The 20,051-nt window shown below is 36.9% G+C and overlaps 1 protein-coding gene across 7 annotated transcripts in view; it reads right to left on the bottom strand.

Annotated features, from left to right (window-relative positions):
* Positions 1-20,051, bottom strand: part of VPS13A (vacuolar protein sorting 13 homolog A) — a 266,390-nt gene that overhangs the window by 179,712 nt on the left and 66,627 nt on the right. For all 7 annotated transcript variants that reach the window (XM_059071189.2, XM_067039602.1, XM_067039598.1 and 4 more), the window contains 2 exons: positions 19,895-20,027; positions 17,315-17,432 (listed from right to left, as the gene is read on the bottom strand). In XM_059071189.2, the coding sequence (XP_058927172.1) occupies positions 17,315-17,432; positions 19,895-20,027 (251 nt within the window). The remainder of the gene's footprint in view (positions 1-17,314; positions 17,433-19,894; positions 20,028-20,051) is intronic.

Below are 20,051 nucleotides of genomic sequence, written 5' to 3'. Positions count from 1 at the left end.
CTTCTCTAAATGTGTGATAGCATTCATCTGTGAAGCCATCTGGTTCTGGGCTTTTGTTTGTTGGAAGAGTTTTAATCACAGTTTCAATTTCCTTACTTGTGATTGGTCTGTTCATATTTTCTGTTTCTTTCTGCTTCAGTCTTGGAAAGTTATACCTTTCTAAGAATTGGTCCATTTCTTCCAGGTTGTCCATTTTTTTGACATAGAGTTGCTTGTAGTCTCTAAGGATGGTTTGTATTTCTATGATGTCTGTTGTAACTTATCCTTTTTCATTTCTAATTTTATTGATTTGAGTCCTCTCCCTCTTTTTCTTGATGAGTGTGGCTAATGGTTTATCCGTTTTGTTTTATCTTCTCAAAGAACCAGCTTTTAGTTTTATTGATATTTGCTAATGTTTTCTTTGTTTCTTTTTCATTTATTTCTGCTCTGAACTTTATGATTTCTTTCCTTCTTCTAATGGTGGGTTTTGTTTGTTCTGCTTTCTCTAGTTCCTTTAGGTGTCAGGTTAGATTGTTAACTTGAGATTTTTCTTATTTCTTGAGGTAAGCTTGTATAGCTATCAACTTCCTTCTTAGAACTGCTTTTGCTGCATCCCCTAGGTTTTGGATCGTCATGTTTTCATTGTAATTTGTCTGTAGGTATTTTTTTTACTTCCTCTTTGGTTTCATCAGTGATCTCTTGGTTATTTAGTAACGTATTCTTTAGCCTCCACGTGTTTGTGTTTTTTACTTTTTTTTCTCTGTAATTCATTTCTAATCTCATAGCATTGTGGTCAGCAAAGATGCTTGATGTGATTTCAATTTTCTTAAATTTACTGAGGCTTGATTTGTGACCCAAGATGTGATCTATCCTGGAGAATGTTCTGTGCACACTTGAGAAGAAAGTGTAATCTGCTGTTTTTGGATGGAATGTCCTGTAAATATCAATTCAATTGATCTGGGGTATTGTGTCATTTAAAGCTTGTGTTTCCATATTAATTTTGTTAGGATGATCTGTCCTTTGTTGTAAGTGAGGTGTTAAAGTCCCCCACTATTATTGTGTTACTGTCGATTTCCCCTTTTATGGCTGTTAGTATTTGCATTATGTATTGAGGTGGTCCTATGTTGGGTGCATATATATTTATAATTGTTATATCTTCTTCTTGGACTGATCCCTTGATCATTATGTAGTGTCCTTTCTTGTCTCTTGTAACATTCTTTATTTTAGAGCCTATTTTACCTGATATGAGTATTGCTATTCCAGCTTTCTTTTGTGTTCCATTTGCATGGAATATCTTTTTCCATCCCCTCACTTCCGGTGTATGTGTCCCTACTTCTGAAGTGGGTCTCTTGTAGACAGCATATATATGGGTCTTGGTTTTTGTATCCCTTCAGCAAGCCTGTGTGTTTCGGTTGGAGCATTTAATCCATTCACGTTTAAGGTAATTATCGATATGTATTTTCCTATTACCATTTTCTTAATTGTTTTGGGTTTGTTTTTGTAGGTCTTTTTCTTCTCTTGTGTTTCCCACTTAGAGAAGTTTCTTTAGCATTTGTTGTAGAGATGGTTTGGTGGTGCTGAATTCTCTTAGCTTTTGCTTGTCTGTAAAGCTTTTGGTTTCTCCGTCGAATCTGAATGAGATCCTTGCCGGGTAGAGTAATCTTGGTTGTAGGTCTTCCCTTTCATCACTTTAAATATGTCATGCCACTCCCTTCTGGCTTGTAGAGTTTCTGCTGAGAAATCAGCTGTTAACCTTATGGGAGTTCCCTTGTATGTTATTTGTCGTTTTTCCCTTGTTGATTTCAATAATTTTTCTTTGTCTTTAATGTTTGTCAATTTGATTACTATGTGTCTTGGCATTTTTCTCCTTGTGTTTATCCTCCCTGGGACTCTCTGCGCTTCCTGGACTTGGGTGGGTATTTCCTTTCCCATGTTAGGGAAGTTTTTGACTATAATCTCTTCTCATTTTCTTAGGTCCTTTCTCTCTTCTCCTTCTGGGACCCCTATAATGCAAATTGTTGTGTGTAATGTTGTCCCAGAGGTCTCTTAGGCTGTAGGCTGTCTTCATTTCTTTTCATTCTTTTTTCGTTATTCTGTTCCGTGGCAGTGAATTCCACCATTCTGTCTTCCAGGTCATTTATCCGTTCTTCTGCCTCAGTTATTCTGCTACTGATTCCTTCTAGTGTATTTTTCATTTCAGTATTGTATTGTTCATCTCTGTTTGTTTGTTACTTAATTCTTCTCAGAGTTCTTTAATTCTTCTAGGTCTTTGTTAAACATTCCTTGCATCTTCTCGACCTTTGCCTCCGTTCTTTTTCCGAGGTCTTGGATCATCTTCACTATCATTATTCTGAATTCTTTTTCTGGAAGATTGCCTATTTCCATTTCATTTAGTTATTTTTCTGGGGTTTTATCTTGTTCCTTCATCTGGTACATAGCCCTCTGACTTTTCATCTTGTCTATATTTCTGTGACTGTGGTTTTGTTCCACAGGCTGCAGGACTGTAGTTCTTGCTTCTGCTGTCTGCCCTCTGGTGGATCAGGCTATCTAAGAGGCTTGTGCAAGTTTCCTGATGGGTGGTACTGGTGGTTGGTAGAGCTCTCAAAGAATACTTAAAGCTCAATAATAAGAAGACAATCTGGTTGATAAATGGACCAAAGATCTTAACAGACACCTCATCAGAATAGATACATAGATAGCAAATAAGCAAAGATGTTCCACATTATATATAACCAGAGAAATACAAATCAAAATAAGAATAATGAGATACTACTACACACCTACTATAATAACCAAAATTAGGAATACTGACAACACCAAATAATGGCAAGGATGTGGAGCAGCAGGAACTCACAATCACTGGTGACTGAAATGCAAAAGGGTATAGACACTTTGGAAGACAGTCTGGAAGTTTCTTAGAAAACTAAAGATGCTCTTACCATATGACCCAGCAATTGTGCTCCTTGATATTTACCCAAAGGAATTTAAAGTTATGTCCCCACAAAAACCTGCACAAGGATGTTTATAACAGCTTCACTTATAATTTTATATGAAGCAAGTTTATCCACAAAAATTTTATATTCCAATTTTATCACCAAAACTTGGAAGTAATCAAGAAGTCCTGCAGTAGGTAATAGATAAACAGTGATATATCAGATAATGGACTATTATTCAGCACTAAAAAATAATGAGCTCTCAAGTCATGAAATGACAGGGAGGAACCTTAAATGCATATTACTAAGTGAAAGATGTCAATGTGAAAAGCCTTTCTCTTCTATAATTCCAACCATATGACATTCTGGAAAAAAAACAAAAATATGGACACAGTAAAAAGATCAGTGCTTGCTAGGGGCTTGAATGTGATAGGGGACAGATGAATAGAAGATTTCTAGGGCAGTAAGAATACTCTATATGATAAACTCTATATGATACCATAATGATGGCTACATATCATGCATTTGTCCAAACCCATTCAAGGTACAACACCAAGAGTGAACCATAATGTAAACTATAGACTTTGGGTAATTATGATGTGTAAATGTCAGTTTATCAATTCTAGCAAATGTACCACTAGGTGGGGGATGTTGTTAATGGGAAGGCTATGCATGGGTGGATGCAAGGGGTGTATGGGCAATCTCTGTAGCTTCCTATCAACTTTTTTGTGACACTAAAACTGTTGCAATATGAAGAAAGTCTTTAAAAAGCAATAATAATTTAAAAAGAGACTGACATCAAAGAGGGAATAAGTTTTCGTTCACCATTTTTATCCCTGCATTTCAACTTAAGTTTTCAATCACACACAATGACTGCTAAAAATATACCTGAATTCCCTGAGAAAATTATAAGCTTTCTTTTACCTCCAGTAACCTAAATATTTGTAAATAATCCCATACATTCTAATTTAACAGGTACATATTATAGATCTGTCTTATTAATGTACCTAAACTTCTTTTCAATTTCTTTAAATATGCCAGCTTAACAACCTGAGGATGACAGATGCCAAAATACTACCTACCAAGTAACAGAGGATTTCCTTTTATCTGCCTTAAGCTTTTTAAGCTCGAACTTCAAAGGAAGTTGCCTGACACTTGTAGAGTTCCAAGATTTTATATAATGTCATATCCACTTTATATTGCTCACAACTTACAAAACTGAAATCAAATGCTTCTCAGATTTCATCTTTCTAAATCATTATAGTTTCTGCTTATGATTGTTTTAGGCACAGTTTTCTGGTCCTAACCTATAGCCATTTTAGTATCATAAGAATACTAGTACAAAAGGCTTTCCTGGTGTCTTCTCCCTTTATTGGTTGTGTCTGGCTATAACGCACTGAACCAGAGTTTGGCAAAATATGGCCATGGATTAATCCAGCCTGCTGCTTATTTTTGTAAATAAAGTATTAACTGGAATACAGCCATGCCTACTTACTATGTACTGTTTATAGCTGCTTTCATACTAATATAGCAGAGTTGAATAGTTGTGACAGACAATACAACTTCAAGCCTAAAACATTTAATATCCAGCCCTTTAAAGAAAAAGTTTGTTGACTGTTACACTGGATTAATCTCTCATACTCTTGCATTCCATTATCTGTCTATATATAGACACTTTAACCAACTGTTTTAATTCCTGCTAGACTATACATATTCCCTGCATTACTGAACATAAATTCTCCCTAATCATAGACTAACAGAGAAATCTAAAGTAAGGGAAGTTTGCCATTTCTTCTCTCAGAGTTAATATCACCTTCTTTTTTTTTGGTACCCTGTAACATCCTAGATTCTAGCATACTTAAAAAAATGTATTCGTAACCATGTTTGCAACAGGAAATGACATACATCTTTGTCCTTTCTCACATACTGACAAACTTTAAAAGAAATATCACACAACAGTAAATAGGCAGGAGGACATTTGGGAAGGAAGCCAAATAACCTAAGCGTGTCTAAAATTAACCTATACCTAATGCTTGATTGTAAACAACAGCAAAATGTATAGAATGGTTTTCTTTCCTCCTCTCTTTCTCAAACTAAATTCCTGGCATTCCTCTGCTTTAAGACACTCAGAGTCCCAGTTTGATATTCTTGAATAAGGAAGTCTAAGAGAACGAGAGTAAACTGCACAATGTTTTCTAGAGAATTGAGTCCTATAATGTGAAAGGAAAAAAAAAAAAGGTGTGTAGGTTTCTCTTAGGTCTCTTCCTTTCACATGGCGACAACAGTAAGTAGTATGAACAGGGTCTGCAACATAACATATGGGAAAAAGACCAGGCTATCACTACTTCCTACTATATCTTCCACCCATACTTGAGCCACAAAACCTTGAGCACTGCTATATGAGCATTCTCTTCTTGCCTCTCTAGTAACAATGTCACTTAGATTGTTTGGTAGTTGTTAGATGTGTCTTTCTTTAAATTTTAAAATAGATCTGTGGCTAAGGTTTGAATGTTTGCAAGCGAGAGAAAAATTACTGGTGGAAAGAAAAGGTGAAAGGGCTAGCTACAGTCTTAAACTATTTAGGACTAAATCAGCTGAATAGTCCAGTCTAATTCAACAGACTTCTATATTTAGGATACTGGGCTCAAAGCATCACTCAGCTAACAATAAAATATAAAGGTATCGGTAAAAGCAAACACACGATAAATATAAAATCAAGTATTACGATTTTTTATTGGATCTTCACCTTTTATTTTCTACAGGACTTAAAAGACAAATGCAGGGGACGGCTTAAAGATGGCGGAAGAGTAAGACGCGGAGATCTCCTTCCTCCTCACAGAGACATCAGAAATACATCTACACGTGAAACTTCTCCTATAGAACACCCACCGAACGCTGGCAGAAGACCTCAGACCTCCAAAAAGGCAAGAAACTCCCCACATATCTGGGTAGGGCAAAAGAAAAAAGAATAAACAGGGACAAAAGAATAGGGACGGGACCTACGCCAGTGGGAGGGAGCCGTGAAGGAGGAAAGTCTCCCACACACTAGAGGCCCCTTCGCAGGCGGAGACTGCGGGCGCCGGAGGGGGAAACTCCGGAGCCGCGGAGGACAGCTCAGCCACAGGGGTGCGGAGGGCAAAGCGGAGAGATTCCCGCAGAGGATCGGTGCCGACCGGCACTCACCAGCCCGAGAGGCTTGTCTGCTCGGCCCGCCGGGGCGGGCGGGGCCGGGAGCTGAGGCTCGGGCTTCAGTCGGATCCCAGGGAAAGGTCTGGAGTTGGCAGAGTGAAGACAGCTTGAAGGGGGCTAGTGCGCCACGGCTGGCCGGGAGGGAGAAGTCTGGAGCTGCCGAAGAGGCAAGAGACCTTTTCCTCCCTCTTTGCTGCCTGGGCGCGAGGAGAGGGGATTAAGTGCGCCGCTTAAAGGAGCCCTAGAAGCGGGCGCGGAGCTGCCGAAGAGACAAGAGACTTTTTCTTGCCTCTTTGCTTCCTCGGGTGTGAGGTGAGGGGATTAAGAGCACCGCGTAGAGGAGCTCCAGAAACGGGCGCGAGCCACGGCTGTCGGCACGGACAGTAGAGACGGGTGTCGGACGCTAAGGTTGCTGCTGCCACCACCAAGAGGCCTGTGTGTGAGCACAGGTCACTCTCCACACCGGCCCTCCCGGGAGCCCGTGCAGTCCGCCACTGCCGGGGTCCCGGGATCCAGGGACAGCTTCCCCGGGAGAACGCACGGCGCGCCTTGGGCCTGTGCAGCGTCACGTCGGCCTCTGCCGCCGCGGACTCGCCCCGCCCCCGTGCCACTCCCTCCCCCCAGCCTGAGTGAACTGGAGCCCCCGAATCAACTGCTCCTTTAACATCGTCCTGTCTGAGCGAAGGGCAGTCACCCTCGGACAACCTACACGCAGAGGCGGTACCAAGTCCAAAGCTGAACCCCAGGAGCTGTGTGAACAGAGAGGAGAGGGGGAGGTCTCTCCCAGCAGCCTCAGAAGCGGCGGATTAAAGCTCCACAATCAACTTGAAGTGCCCTGCATCTGTTGAAAACCTGAATAGACAACGAATCATCCCAAGTTGAGGAGGTGGACTTTGGGAGCAAGATATACTACTATTTTCCCCTTTTTTTTCTTTTTGTGAGTGTGTATGTGTGTGCTGCTGTGTCAGATTTTGTCTGCATAGCTTTGCTTGTACCATTTGTCCTAGGGTTAGACCGACCCATTTTTCTGTTTTTTTTTTTTTTTTAAAGGAAATTTTTCTTCTTAATAATTATTTTTTATTTTAATAACTATACTTTATACTACTCTGTCTTCTCCCTTTCTTTCTTCCTTTCTTCCTTCCTTTCTTCCCTCTTTCCCTCCTTTCTTCCTTCCTTCCCCCCTTCTTTCCTCCCTTCCTCTCTTCCTTCCTCCCTTTCTTCCTCTGCACCTTCCTTCCTGCCTTTCTTGCTTCCTTCCTTCATTTCTTCCTTCCTTTCTTCCTTCCTTCCCTCCTTCCTTCCTTTTCTTTCCTCTCTATTTATTCTACCTTTTACTTTGAGCCGTGTGGATTAAAGGTTCTTGGCGCCCCAGCCAGGCACCAGGGCGGTGTCCCTGAGGTGGGAGAACCAACCTCTAGACACTAGTCCACAAGAGACCTCCGAGCTCCACGTAATATCAGACGGCGAAAATCTCCCAGAGACCTCCATCTCAACACCAAGACCCAGCTTCACTCAAGGACCAGCAAAGAACAGTGCTGGACACCCTATCCCCAACAAAGAGCAAGACAGGTCTACAGCCCCATCCATTAGCAGAGAGGCTGCCTAAAATCATAATAAGGTTACCAACATCCCCAAACACACCACCAGACGAGGACCTGCCCACCAGAAAGACAAGATCCAGGCTCATACACCAGAATAGAGGCACTAGTCCCCCCAACCAGGGAATCTACTCAACCCACTGAACCAACCTTAGCCACTGGGGACAGCCACCAAAAACAACAGGAACTACGAACCTGCAGCGTGCAAAAAGGAGACCTCAAACACAGTAAGATAAGCGAAATGAGAAGACAGAAAAACACACAACAGATGAAGGAGCAAGATAAAAACATACCAGACCTAACAGATGAAGAGGTAATAGCCAATCTACCTGAAAGAGAATTTAGAATAATGATGGTGAAGATGATGCAAAATCTTGGAAATAGAATAGACAATTTGCAAGAAACAGTTAACAGGGACCTAGAAGAAATAAAGAGGAAGCAAGAAACGATGAGCAACACAATAAATGAAATTAAAAATACTCTAGATGGGATCAATAGCAGAATAACTGAGGCAGAAGGACGGATAAGTGACCTGGAAGATAAAATAGTGGAAATAACTACTGCAGAGCAGAAGAAAGAAAAAAGAATGAAAAGAACTGAGGACAGTCTCAGAGACCTCTGGGACAACATTAAACGCACCAACATTCGAATTATAGGGGTCCCAGAAGAAGAAGAGAAAAAGAAAGGGACTGAGAAAATATTTGAAGAGATTATAGTTGAAAACTTCCCTAATATAGGAAAGGAAATAGTCAATCAAGTCCAGGAAGCACAGAGAGTTCCATACAGGATAAACCCAAAGAGAAACACGCCAAGACACATAATAATCAAACTGTCAAAAATTAAATACAAAGAAAACATATTAAAAGCAGCAAGGGAAAAACAACAAATAACACACAAGGGAATCCCCATAAGATTAACATCTGATCTTTCAGCAGAAACTCTACAAGCCAGAAGGGAGTGGCAGGACATATTTAAAGTGATGAAGGAAAAAAACCTACAACCAAGATTACTCTACCCAGCAAGGATCTCATTCAGATTTGATGGAGAAATTAAAACCTTTACAGACAAGCAAAAACTGAGAGAGTTCAGCACCACCAAACCAGCTCTACAACAAATCCTAAAGGAACTTCTCTAGGCAAGAAACACAAGAGAAGGAAAAGACCTACAAGAACAACCCGAAACAATTAAGTAAATGGTAATAGGAACATACGTATCGATAATTACCTTAAATGTAAATGGATTAAATGTTCCCACCAAAAGACACAGACTGGCTGAATGGATACAAAAACAAGACCCATATATATGCTGTCTACAAGAGACCCACTTTAGACCTAGGGACACATACAGACTGAAAGTAAGGGGATGGAAAAAGATATTCCATGCAAATGGAAATCAGAAGAAAGCTGGAGTAGCAATTCTCATATCAGACAAAATAGACTTTAAAATAAAGACTATTACAAGAGACAAAGAAGGACACTACATAATGATCAAGGGATCGATCCATGAAGAAGATATAACAATTGTAAATATTTATGCACCCAACATAGGAGCACCTCAATACATAAGGCAAATACTAACAGCCTTAAAAGGGGAAATCGACAGTAACACAATTATAATGGGGGACTTTAACACCCCACTTTCACCAATGGACAGATCATCCAAAATGAAAATAAATAAGGAAACACAAGCTTTAAATGATACATTACACAAGATGGACTTAATTGATATTTATAGGACATTCCATCCAAAAACAACAGAATACACATTTTTCTCAAGTGCTCATGGAACATTCTCCAGGATTGATCATATATTGGGTCACAAATCTAGCCTTGGCAAATTTAAGAAAATTGAAATCGTATCAAGTATCTTTTCCGACCACAACGCTATGAGACTAGATATCAATTATAGGAAAAGATCTGTAAAAAATACAAACACATGGAGGCTAAACAATACACTACTTAATAACGAAGTGATCACTGAAGAAATCAAAGAGGAAATCAAAAAATACTTAGAAACAAATGACAATGGAGACACAACGACCCAAAACCTATGGGATACAGCAAAAGCAGTTCTAAGAGGCAAGTTTATAGCAATACAATCATACCTTAAGAAACAGGAAACATCTCGAATAAACAACCTAACTTTGCATTTAAAGCAATTAGAGAAAGAAGAACAAAAAAACCCCAAATTTAGCAGAAGGAAAGAAATCATAAAGATCAGATCAGAAATAAATGAAAAAGAAGTGAAGGAAACAATAGCAAAGATCAATAAAACTAAAAGCTGGTTCTTTGAGAAGATAAATAAAATTGATAAACCATTAGCCAGACTCATCAAGAATAAAAGGGAGAAGACTCAAATCAATAGAATTAGAAATGAAAAAGGAGATGTAACAACTGACACTGCAGAAATACAAAAGATTATTAGAGATTACAACAAGCAACTGTATGCCAATAAAATGGACAACCTGGAAGAAATGGACAAATTCTTAGAAATGCACAACCTGCCGAGACTGAACCAGGAAGAAATAGAAAATATGAACAGACTAATCACAAGCACTGAAATTGAAACTGTGATTAAAAATCTTCCAGCAAACAAAAGCCCAGGACCAGATGGCTTCACAGGAGAATTCTATCAAACATTTAGAGAAGAGCTAACACCTATCCTTCTCAAACTCTTCCAACAGATAGCAGAGGGAGGAACACTCCCAAACTCATTCTATGAGGCCAACATTACCCTGATACCAAAACCAGACAAAGACGTCACAAAGAAAGAAAACTACAGGCCAATATCACTGATGAACATAGATGCAAAAATCCTCAACAAAATATTAGCAAACAGAATCCAACAGCACATTAAAAGGATCATACACCATGATCAAGTGGGGTTTATCCCAGGAATGCAAGGATTCTTCAATATACGCAAATCAATCAATGTGATACACCATATCAACAAACTGAAGGAGAAAAACCATATGATCATCTCAATAGATGCAGAGAAAGCTTTTGACAAAATTCAACACTCATTTATGATAAAAACCTTGCAGAAAGTAGGCATACAGGGAACTTTCCTCAACATAATAAAGGCCATATATGACAAACCCACAGCTAGCATCGTTCTCAATGGTGAAAAACTGAAACCATTTCCACTAAGATCAGGAACAAGACAAGGTTGCCCACTCTCACCACTCTTATTCAACATAGTTTTGGAAGTTCTAGCCACAGCAATCAGAGAAGAAAAAGAAATAAAAGGAATCCAAATAGGAAAAGAAGAAGTAAAGCTGTCACTGTTTGCAGATGACATGATACTATACATAGAGAATCCTAAGGATGCTACCAGAAAACTACTAGAGCTAATCAATGAATTTGGTAAAGTTGCAGGATACAAAATTAATGCACAGAAATCTCTGGCATTCTTATACACTAATGATGAAAAATCTGAGAGTGAAATTAAGAAAACACTCCCATTTACCATTGCAACAAAAAGAATAAAATATCTAGGAATAAACCTACCTAAGGAGACAAAAGACTTGTATGCAGAAAACTATAAGACACTGATGAAAGAAATTAAAGATGATAACAAATAGGTGGAGAAATATACCATGTTCTTGGATTGGAAGAATCAACATAGTGAAAATGACTATACTACCCAAAGCAATCTACCGATTCAATGCAATCCCTATCAAATTACCACTGGCATTTTTTACAGAACTAGAACAAAAACTTTCACAATTTGTATGGAAACACAAAAGACCCCAAATAGCCAAAGCAATCTTGAGAACGAGAAATGGAGCTGGAGGAATTAGGCTCCCTGACTTCAGACTCTACTACAAGGCTACAGTAATCAAGACAATATGGTACTGGCACAAAAACAGAAATATAGATCAGTGGAACAGGATAGAGAGCCCAGAGATAAACCCACACACATATGGTCACCTTATCTTTGATAAAGGAGGGAAGGATATACAGTGGAGAAAAGACAGCCTCTTCAATAAGTGGTGCTGGGAAAACTGGACAGCTACATGTAAAAGTATGAAATTAGAACAATCCCTAACACCACACACAAAAATAAACTCAAAATGGGTTAAAGACCTAAATGTAAGGCCAGACACTATCAAACTCTTAGAGGAAAACATAGGCAGAACACTATACGACATAAATCACAGCAAGATCCTTTTTGACCCATCTCCTAGAGAAATGGAAATAAAAACACAAATAAACAAATGGGACCTAATGAAACTTAAAAGCTTTTGCACAGCAAAGGATACCATAAACAAGACCAAAAGACAACCCTCAGAATGGGAGAAAATATTTGCAAATGAAGCAACTGACAAAGGATTAATTTCCAAAATTTATAAGCAACTCATGCAGCTCAATAACAAAAAAACAAACTACCCAATCCAAAAATGGGCAGAAGAACTAAATAGACATTTCTCCAAAGAAGATATACAGATTGCTAACAAACACATGAAAGAATGCTCAACCTCATTAATCATTAGAGAAATGCAAATCAAAACTACAATGAGATATCATCTCACACTGGTCAGAGTGGCCATCATCAAAAACTCTAGAAACAATAAATGCTGGAGAGGGTGTGGAGAAAAGGGAACCCTCTTGCACTCCTGGTGGGAATGTAAGTTGATACAGCCACTATGGAGAACAGTATGGAGGTTCCTTAAAAAACTACAAATAGAACTACCATACGACCCAGCAATCCCACTACTGGGCATATACCCTGAGAAAACCATAATTCAGAAAGACTCATGTACCAAAATGTTCATTGCAGCTCTATTTACAATAGCCAGGACATGGAAGCAACCTAAGTGTCCATCAACAGATGAATGGATAAAGAAGATGTGGCACATATATACAATGGAATATTACTCAGCCATAAAAAGAAATGAAACTGAGTTATTTATAATGAGGTGGATGGACCTGGAGTCTGTCATACAGAGTGAAGTAAGTCAGAAGGAGAAAAACAAATACCGTATGCTAACACATATATATGGACTCTAAGGGAAAAAAATGTCATGAAGAGATTAGTGGTAGGACGGGAATAAAACACAGACTTACTCGAGCATGGACTTGAGGATATGGGGAGGGGGAGGGGTGGGCTGTGACGAAGTGGGGGAGTGGCAGGGCCATATATACACTATCAAATGTAAATTAGATAGCTGGTGGGAAGCTGCTGCATAGCACAGGGAGATCACCTCTGTGCTTTGTGACCGCCTGGGGGGGTGGGATAGGGAGGGTGGGAGAGAGGGTGATGCAAGAGGGAGGAGATGTGGGAGCATGTGTGTATGTATAACTGATTTAGTTTGTTGTAGAGGGAAAAATAACACACTATTGTAAAACAATTATACTCCAATAAAGATGTTAAAAAAAAAAAAAAGACAAATGCATGAAAATATAAATCTGTGCTAATGGGTACAATATATAATAAAGATATAATTTGTGACATCAATGACATAAAATGGAGGGGGTGGAGCAGTAAATAGTAGAGTTTTTATATGCAATTAAAGTTAAGTTGGTGTCAATTTTTAAAAAATTGTCAACTTTACAGTGTTATAGGTAATCTCCATGATAACTAAAAAGAAAATATCTGTAGAACGTGTATATGTGGAAAAGAGAAGGGCAACAAAACACGTCAGAACAAAAAATCAACTAAACACAAACGAAGGTCATAACAGAGGAAAAAAGGGACAAAAAAGCTATAAGACATACAGAAAGTAAATAAATGACAAAATTAATTTCTTCCCCATCAGTATTTATTTTAAACATAATGGTTTAAACTTCACAAAGGTATAAATTGACAGAATGAATTAAAAAAAAAACGGATCAAACTATATGATGTCTGCAAGAGACTGACTTTAGATCTAAGGACACAAATAGTTTGAAAGTGGAAGACATTCTATGCAAATAATATCCAAAAGAAAGCAGGAATGGCTATAGTATCAGTCAAACCAGACTGTAGGTAAAAACCTGTTACAAGAGACAAAAGACATTATTTAATAAAAAGTCACTTCATCAAGAAGATATAACAATTAGAAACATATATGCACCAAACATCAGAGCTCAAAAATATATGAAATACTGAGAGTTGAGGGAAGAAATAGCTCTACAATAACATGAGACTTCAATACCCCACTTGCAATAACTGATAGAACAACCAGAGAAAAGATCAATAAGGAAATAGAGGACTAGAACAACACTGTCAACAAACAAACAAAACACTCCTCCATCAACAGCAGAATACACATTTTTTCATACATGCACATAGAATATTCTCCAGGATAGACCGAATTTTAGGTCATAAAACAAGAGTCAAAAATTTTTTAAAGATTGAATAGAAAGCATCCTTTCTAATCACAATGGAATGAAACTGGAAATCAACAGCAGAATGAAAAAAGTAAAATTACAAATATGTAGAAATTAACACACTTACTGTTAATGAGTCAAAGAAGAAATCGCCATGGAAATAAAAAAATATCTTGAGACAAGTGAAAATGAAAACACAACATACCAAAATTTACAGCATACAGCAAAAACCATGCTGAGGGAAATTTATAGCTATAAACACTTATATTGAAAAAGAAAGATCTCAAATCAGCAACCTAACTTCATGCCTTAAAGAACTAAAAAAGGTGCAAACTAAACCAAACGTTAGCAGAAGTAAGGAAACACAGATTAGAGCAGAGAGAGAGAAAATAGAGAATTGAAAAATAATTGAAAAAAATCAACAAAAGAGTTTGTTCTTCAAAAAGATGAACAAAACTGAAGAATCTTTAGGGAGATTGAGATAAAGACAGAAAAGACTCAACTAAAATCAGAAATGATATTGGGGATATCACTATCAGTCCTACAGAAATAGGAAGGATTTTATGCCAACAAATTGGATAACCTAAATAAAGTGGACAAATTCCTAGAAACACACATCTATCAACACTGAATTTTGAAGGAAGAAAACATCTAGATAGACCTATAACTAATATGGAGAGTGAATTAGTAATCAAAAATCTCACAACAAATAAAAGCCTATGATCAGACGGTTTCACGAGTGAATTCTACCAAACATTTAAAGAATTAACACAAATTTTTCTCAAACTCTTCCTGGAAACTAAAAGAAAGGAATACTTCCTAACTCATTTTAAGGACAGCATTACTCTGATACCAAAACCAAACAAAGATACTACAAGAAAAGAAAACTACAGACCAAAATCCCTTACGAACACTGATGCAAAAATCACCAAAAAAACACTAGCAAACAAAATTCAACAGCATATTAAAAGGATTATACACCATCACGCAGTAGGATTTAACCTTGGGACGGAAGAATGGTTCAACATATGAAAACAGATCAATGTAATACACCACATTAAAAAAATGAAGGGACAAAATAACACATGATCATCTCAACTGATGAAGAAAAAGCATTTGGAAAGTGCAACACGTTTCCATAATAAAAACACTCAAAAACTGGAAATAGAAGGAAACTTCCTCAAAATAATAAAGGTCATATATGAAGAAACCACACATAGCACACTCAATGCAAAAGACTAGAATGATCAAAATAAAGGATGCCCACTTAAATTACTTGTATTCAACATAATATTGGAAATTCTAGCCAGAGTGATTAGGCAACAAAGAGGAAAAAAAAGGTATCCAAATTGGAAAGGATGAAGTAAAACTGCCTCTCTAAGATGAAGTGGTCTTATATGTAGAAAATTGTGACAATTCCACACACACAAAAAATGTTAGAACTAATAAATTCATCAAAGTTTCAAAATCAACTTAGAAAAATCAACTGAGTTTCTATTAACCAACAAAGAAATTAAGAAAACAATTCCATTTATAATAGTATCAAAAAGAATAAACTTAACCAAGGAAGAAAAAGACATACAATGAAAACTACAAAATAATGCTGAAAGAAATTTAAAAAGACACAGGTACATGGAAAGACATCTTGTATTCATGTATTGGAAGACCTGATGTTAAGATGTCATTACTGAAAACATTTGCAGATTCAATGCAATCCGTATCAAAATCTCAATGACACCTGTTGTTAAAAATAGAAATATCCATCTTAAAGTTCAAAAGGAATCTCAAAGGACCCCAAATCACCCAATCAATGTAGAAAAAGATTAATGTTGGATGACTCATGCTTCCTGATTTCAAAAGTTACTACAAAGCTACAGGACTCAAAACAGTGTGGTACTGGCATAAAGACAGACACAGAGACCAAGGGAACAGAACAGAAAGCCCAGAAATAAACCGTCACATATATGGTCAAATGATTTTCAACAAGGGTGTCAAGACTATTCAATAGGGAAAGGCCAGTCTTTTTAACAAATGGTGCTGAAAAAAACTACACATCCACATGCAAAAGAATAAAGCTGGATCCTTATCTTACACCACATCCAAAAGTTAACTCAAAAAGGTTTCCTAAGCACTAAAAGTATAAAACTCTTTGGGAAAAAATATACAGGAAGAACACTGGATTTGGTGATAATTTCTTAGATATGACAACAAAAGCACAGGCAACAAAGATAAATTAAACTTAATCACAATTCACAGCTTTTGTGCATCAAAGGACGCTATCAAAAGAGTGATAAATAAGACAATCCACATGAAGAAAGAAAATATTTGCAAATCATTTTATCTGGTAAAAAGTTAATATCCAAGAAAACATTTTTTTAAAAAACAAAACAAATATCCACCTTAACAACACAAACAACCTAATTAAAAGGTGGGCAAAGGACTTGAACAGACATTTCTCTAAAGAAATATATAAATTGCCAATAAGAACATGAAAATATGCTCAACATCACTAATCATTAGAAAATGCAATTCAACACTATAATTAAATACTACTTCACACCTGTTAGGACGGCTATTATTTTTTTGAAAAGGAGAAAATAACAAGTGCTGGTGAAGAGGTAAGAGAAGTTGGAACCCCTGTGAATTGTTGATGGGAATACAAAATAGTGCAACTCTATGGAAAACAACAGGACGGTTCCTCAAAAAATTAAAAATAGAATAATCCAGCAATTCCACTTCTGGATATATACCCCCCAAAATTTAAAGCAGGGACTCCAATAGATATCTATATACCAATGTTCACAACAGCTTTATTACAACAATCAAATGTCCATTAACCCATGAATAGATAAATAATATATGATATATACATGCAATGGAATTAGGCCTTAAAAAAATGAAATTCTGACATACACTACAACATGGGTCAACATGAAGACATTATGCTATGTGAAATAAACCAGGCACAAAAGGAGAAATATTGTATGATTCCACTTACATGAGGAACCTAGAGCAGTCAAATTCATAGAGACATAACCCAGAATGATGACCGGCATGGACTTGGGGGAGGACAGAGTGGGGTATTATTGTTTAACAATGGGTAGAGTTCCAGTTTGTGAAGCTGATATGGTGGAGTGGTTGGACAAAAATGTGAATGTACTTAATGCCACTGAATGATACACTTAAAAATGGTAAATTTTGTTATACATATTTTACTACAAAAAAATCAATGAAACATGCTATTTCTTAGCTATATAACTATTAAGAAAATCTATGATCACAAGAAACAGGTAATACATACTTGGGCATCCTTATATCCATGAAAACCATGGCCTTAGAGAGTTCCACATTGAAGTGCATAGGTACCAAGATATGTTGTGTGGATACACTGAGTTTTCGTGCTTCTTTCCAATTATCACCTAATTACAGAAAACAGTACATGTGTAATTTGAAAAACATACTAAACTTAACATTACCATTAATACTTCGTAGTCATACAGTGCATGGTATGAGGAAATCTTCCTACATCAAGATAATCCTAATGCCATATTCCCAGGTACACATACTCAGCAGGTAAATTCTTTTCCCTTTCAAAGACTCTATGTTTTAATAGGAAAAAATACTTATTAAAATGTTAACAACAACATAGTTTTAATCAAATCTACTGTGCATCCTTGGCAACCACTATGCCAACCATACATTACTCAAAAAACATGGCTCTGAGGCAATAATGAAAAAGGTTGGGAAAAGTGCAGTTCTTCAGTATTAACTAATAAAAGTTACATTTAAGATTTATAACTGACACTGTTCTAGGCAATGTTTAAATTTTCATTTAATTCTCACAATGATGTATAAATAACATCCCATTTAAAAAAAATGAGACAGAGGAATTTACAGCTTGCTTATGGTCAAAAAGCTAGTGAGTGATAAGGTTGAAATTGTCACCCAGGTCTGCCAACATGCGACCCTCTGGTAACATTCACTTCAGTGTCACAAGCCTAAATGTTCAGTAAAGGAATGGCTAAATAACTGACAGCATAGCCTTAGAACTTTAGCCAGTAAAAATCATGAATTTAAGTGCCCCAAATATTACTGGTAAATGAAAGGGAGGTCAGTATATAAAACTATGTAAATCATGTTAAAAACGCATTCACAAACACTCCCAAACACCACACAAAATACATCCCATACATTCATAGGCACATACATTGAAAAAAACACCAAAAGGATATCCACTGAAATATCAACAATGCTCGTGTGTGAGCAGTATGATAAAGAATGATGTTTTTGTTTTTCTGTATTGTCCAGATTTTCTAAAAAACATGTCTATATTAGAAAGAAATAACTTTTAAAATTTATAACAAGATTAATGGGATCCATATAATACAAAGCAGTTTCATGTACATTACTCCATTTGAACCTAATAATACCATAAGTCAGTTAAATCTTCAGTCAAGGAAAACCAAGCAAATGAAAGCTTAGACTCTTGAAGACAGGTAGTAAAATGGACTTTATTACAATTTTTAAAATTCCAACAGTATCAAGATAAATGAAATATTTCCTTCACTTCTCAATTTACAGATAAAAAATAAGATATTTAGAAGCATGTGTTTCAGTATTTATCAGGGAAGTCTATGACAATTACATAAAGTAATCCCAATGTCAAAAAAACCTTGCCCCCCAAAAGATTTAATTATTTAAGAATAGTTAATGCTTATCAAAAACAACTCCAAGGAATTCCAATAATTTTCAAATAATAATAATGAAATACTGAAAACAATCTCTTACAAAGCATCTCAATATCTTAACTATTAAGTATGGCTCATGGACTTTGAAAACCAGTTACCAAAATGTATCAAACACACAAAATATAGTAATGTATTCCTTGAAAATAAATGTATGGATTTTTCTATAAACAATTTGCATTTGCCATCCACTATATACTTCTGAGCTCCTTTACACCAACTGAAATATGATAAAAATAAAAACCAAGTTCATTACTCTTAAAGCAAATATAGTTAAAGAAAAAAATCAAATGTTCCAGTCCTATATACACTAACATTTTTAATAATCATAACTTTAGGATCTCATTGCTTCTCCTTCTATTAGTTAGCTCAGAGAATTAAAATTTGACCATATACACATCTCAATGTTCACTAACACCCTTGAGATTCAGAAGCAATATGACAGTGGAAAGAGGGCTCAACTAGTCTGGGCTCTCTATCTACTTTAGTGGCTCCTGACAAGTGCATTTCTGGCTTTGGTCACTTCAATTAAAAAACTAGATCCAGATCAGAGATGCCTATTTGTACACCAAAGTGAATAGGGTAAAGGCATTCCTAAGATAGTGACCTTCTTCAGTCTTTGTGTAACTGTTTACAGCCTGGGCTATCAGAGCCCCTAAGCTGGCTGCCTCTGGCCTTGAGCAGCCTCTTCTGGTTATCCCATTGTGTAATACAAATCACTTTAAATATGTGCCAGTGCTTTCCCACCTTTTCCAAAGATTGGAAAACACTGGTATAGATCAGGATTTCTCAATCTCAGCATTACTGATATTTGGGCCAAGTCTGCTGTGGGGTGGCTTTCGCCTATATTGTATGAGGTTTAGTAGCATCCCTGACCTCCACTCACTAGATGCTAGTAGTGCCCCAATTCCCCACTCGTGACAACGAAAAATGTCTCTAGACATTGACAATGTCTCTTGAGGGATAAAGTCACACCTACTTGAGATATTGCTCCTAGGAAATATCTACTATCACTTCTAATTCAAAAATATAAAAGTTCTAACATATTTAGGATGAAAGCCTTCAGAGAAACTGTCTAAAAACCTAATTAATCACTTCAGCAAAATGAATCAACAAATAATGCACTGTATACTTACCAACTCTGCTATAAAGCAGCTGTATGCTTGTAAGCTGAATATCAAAAGAATCATAAGCTCTATGCATTATCTCTTCAAGTTTCGCCCCACCTTGTTTTAAATCTGGTAATTCTGAACGAACTTTACTTGTCACCTTGAAGATAATTTTAATAGTTTA

Source organism: Kogia breviceps, chromosome 8 (assembly GCF_026419965.1).
Source record: "Kogia breviceps isolate mKogBre1 chromosome 8, mKogBre1 haplotype 1, whole genome shotgun sequence".
NCBI classification, from domain to species: domain Eukaryota; kingdom Metazoa; phylum Chordata; class Mammalia; order Artiodactyla; family Physeteridae; genus Kogia; species Kogia breviceps.
The sequence above is the reverse complement of the archived record's forward strand: the minus strand, read 5'-3'. Positions and strand labels throughout refer to the sequence as shown.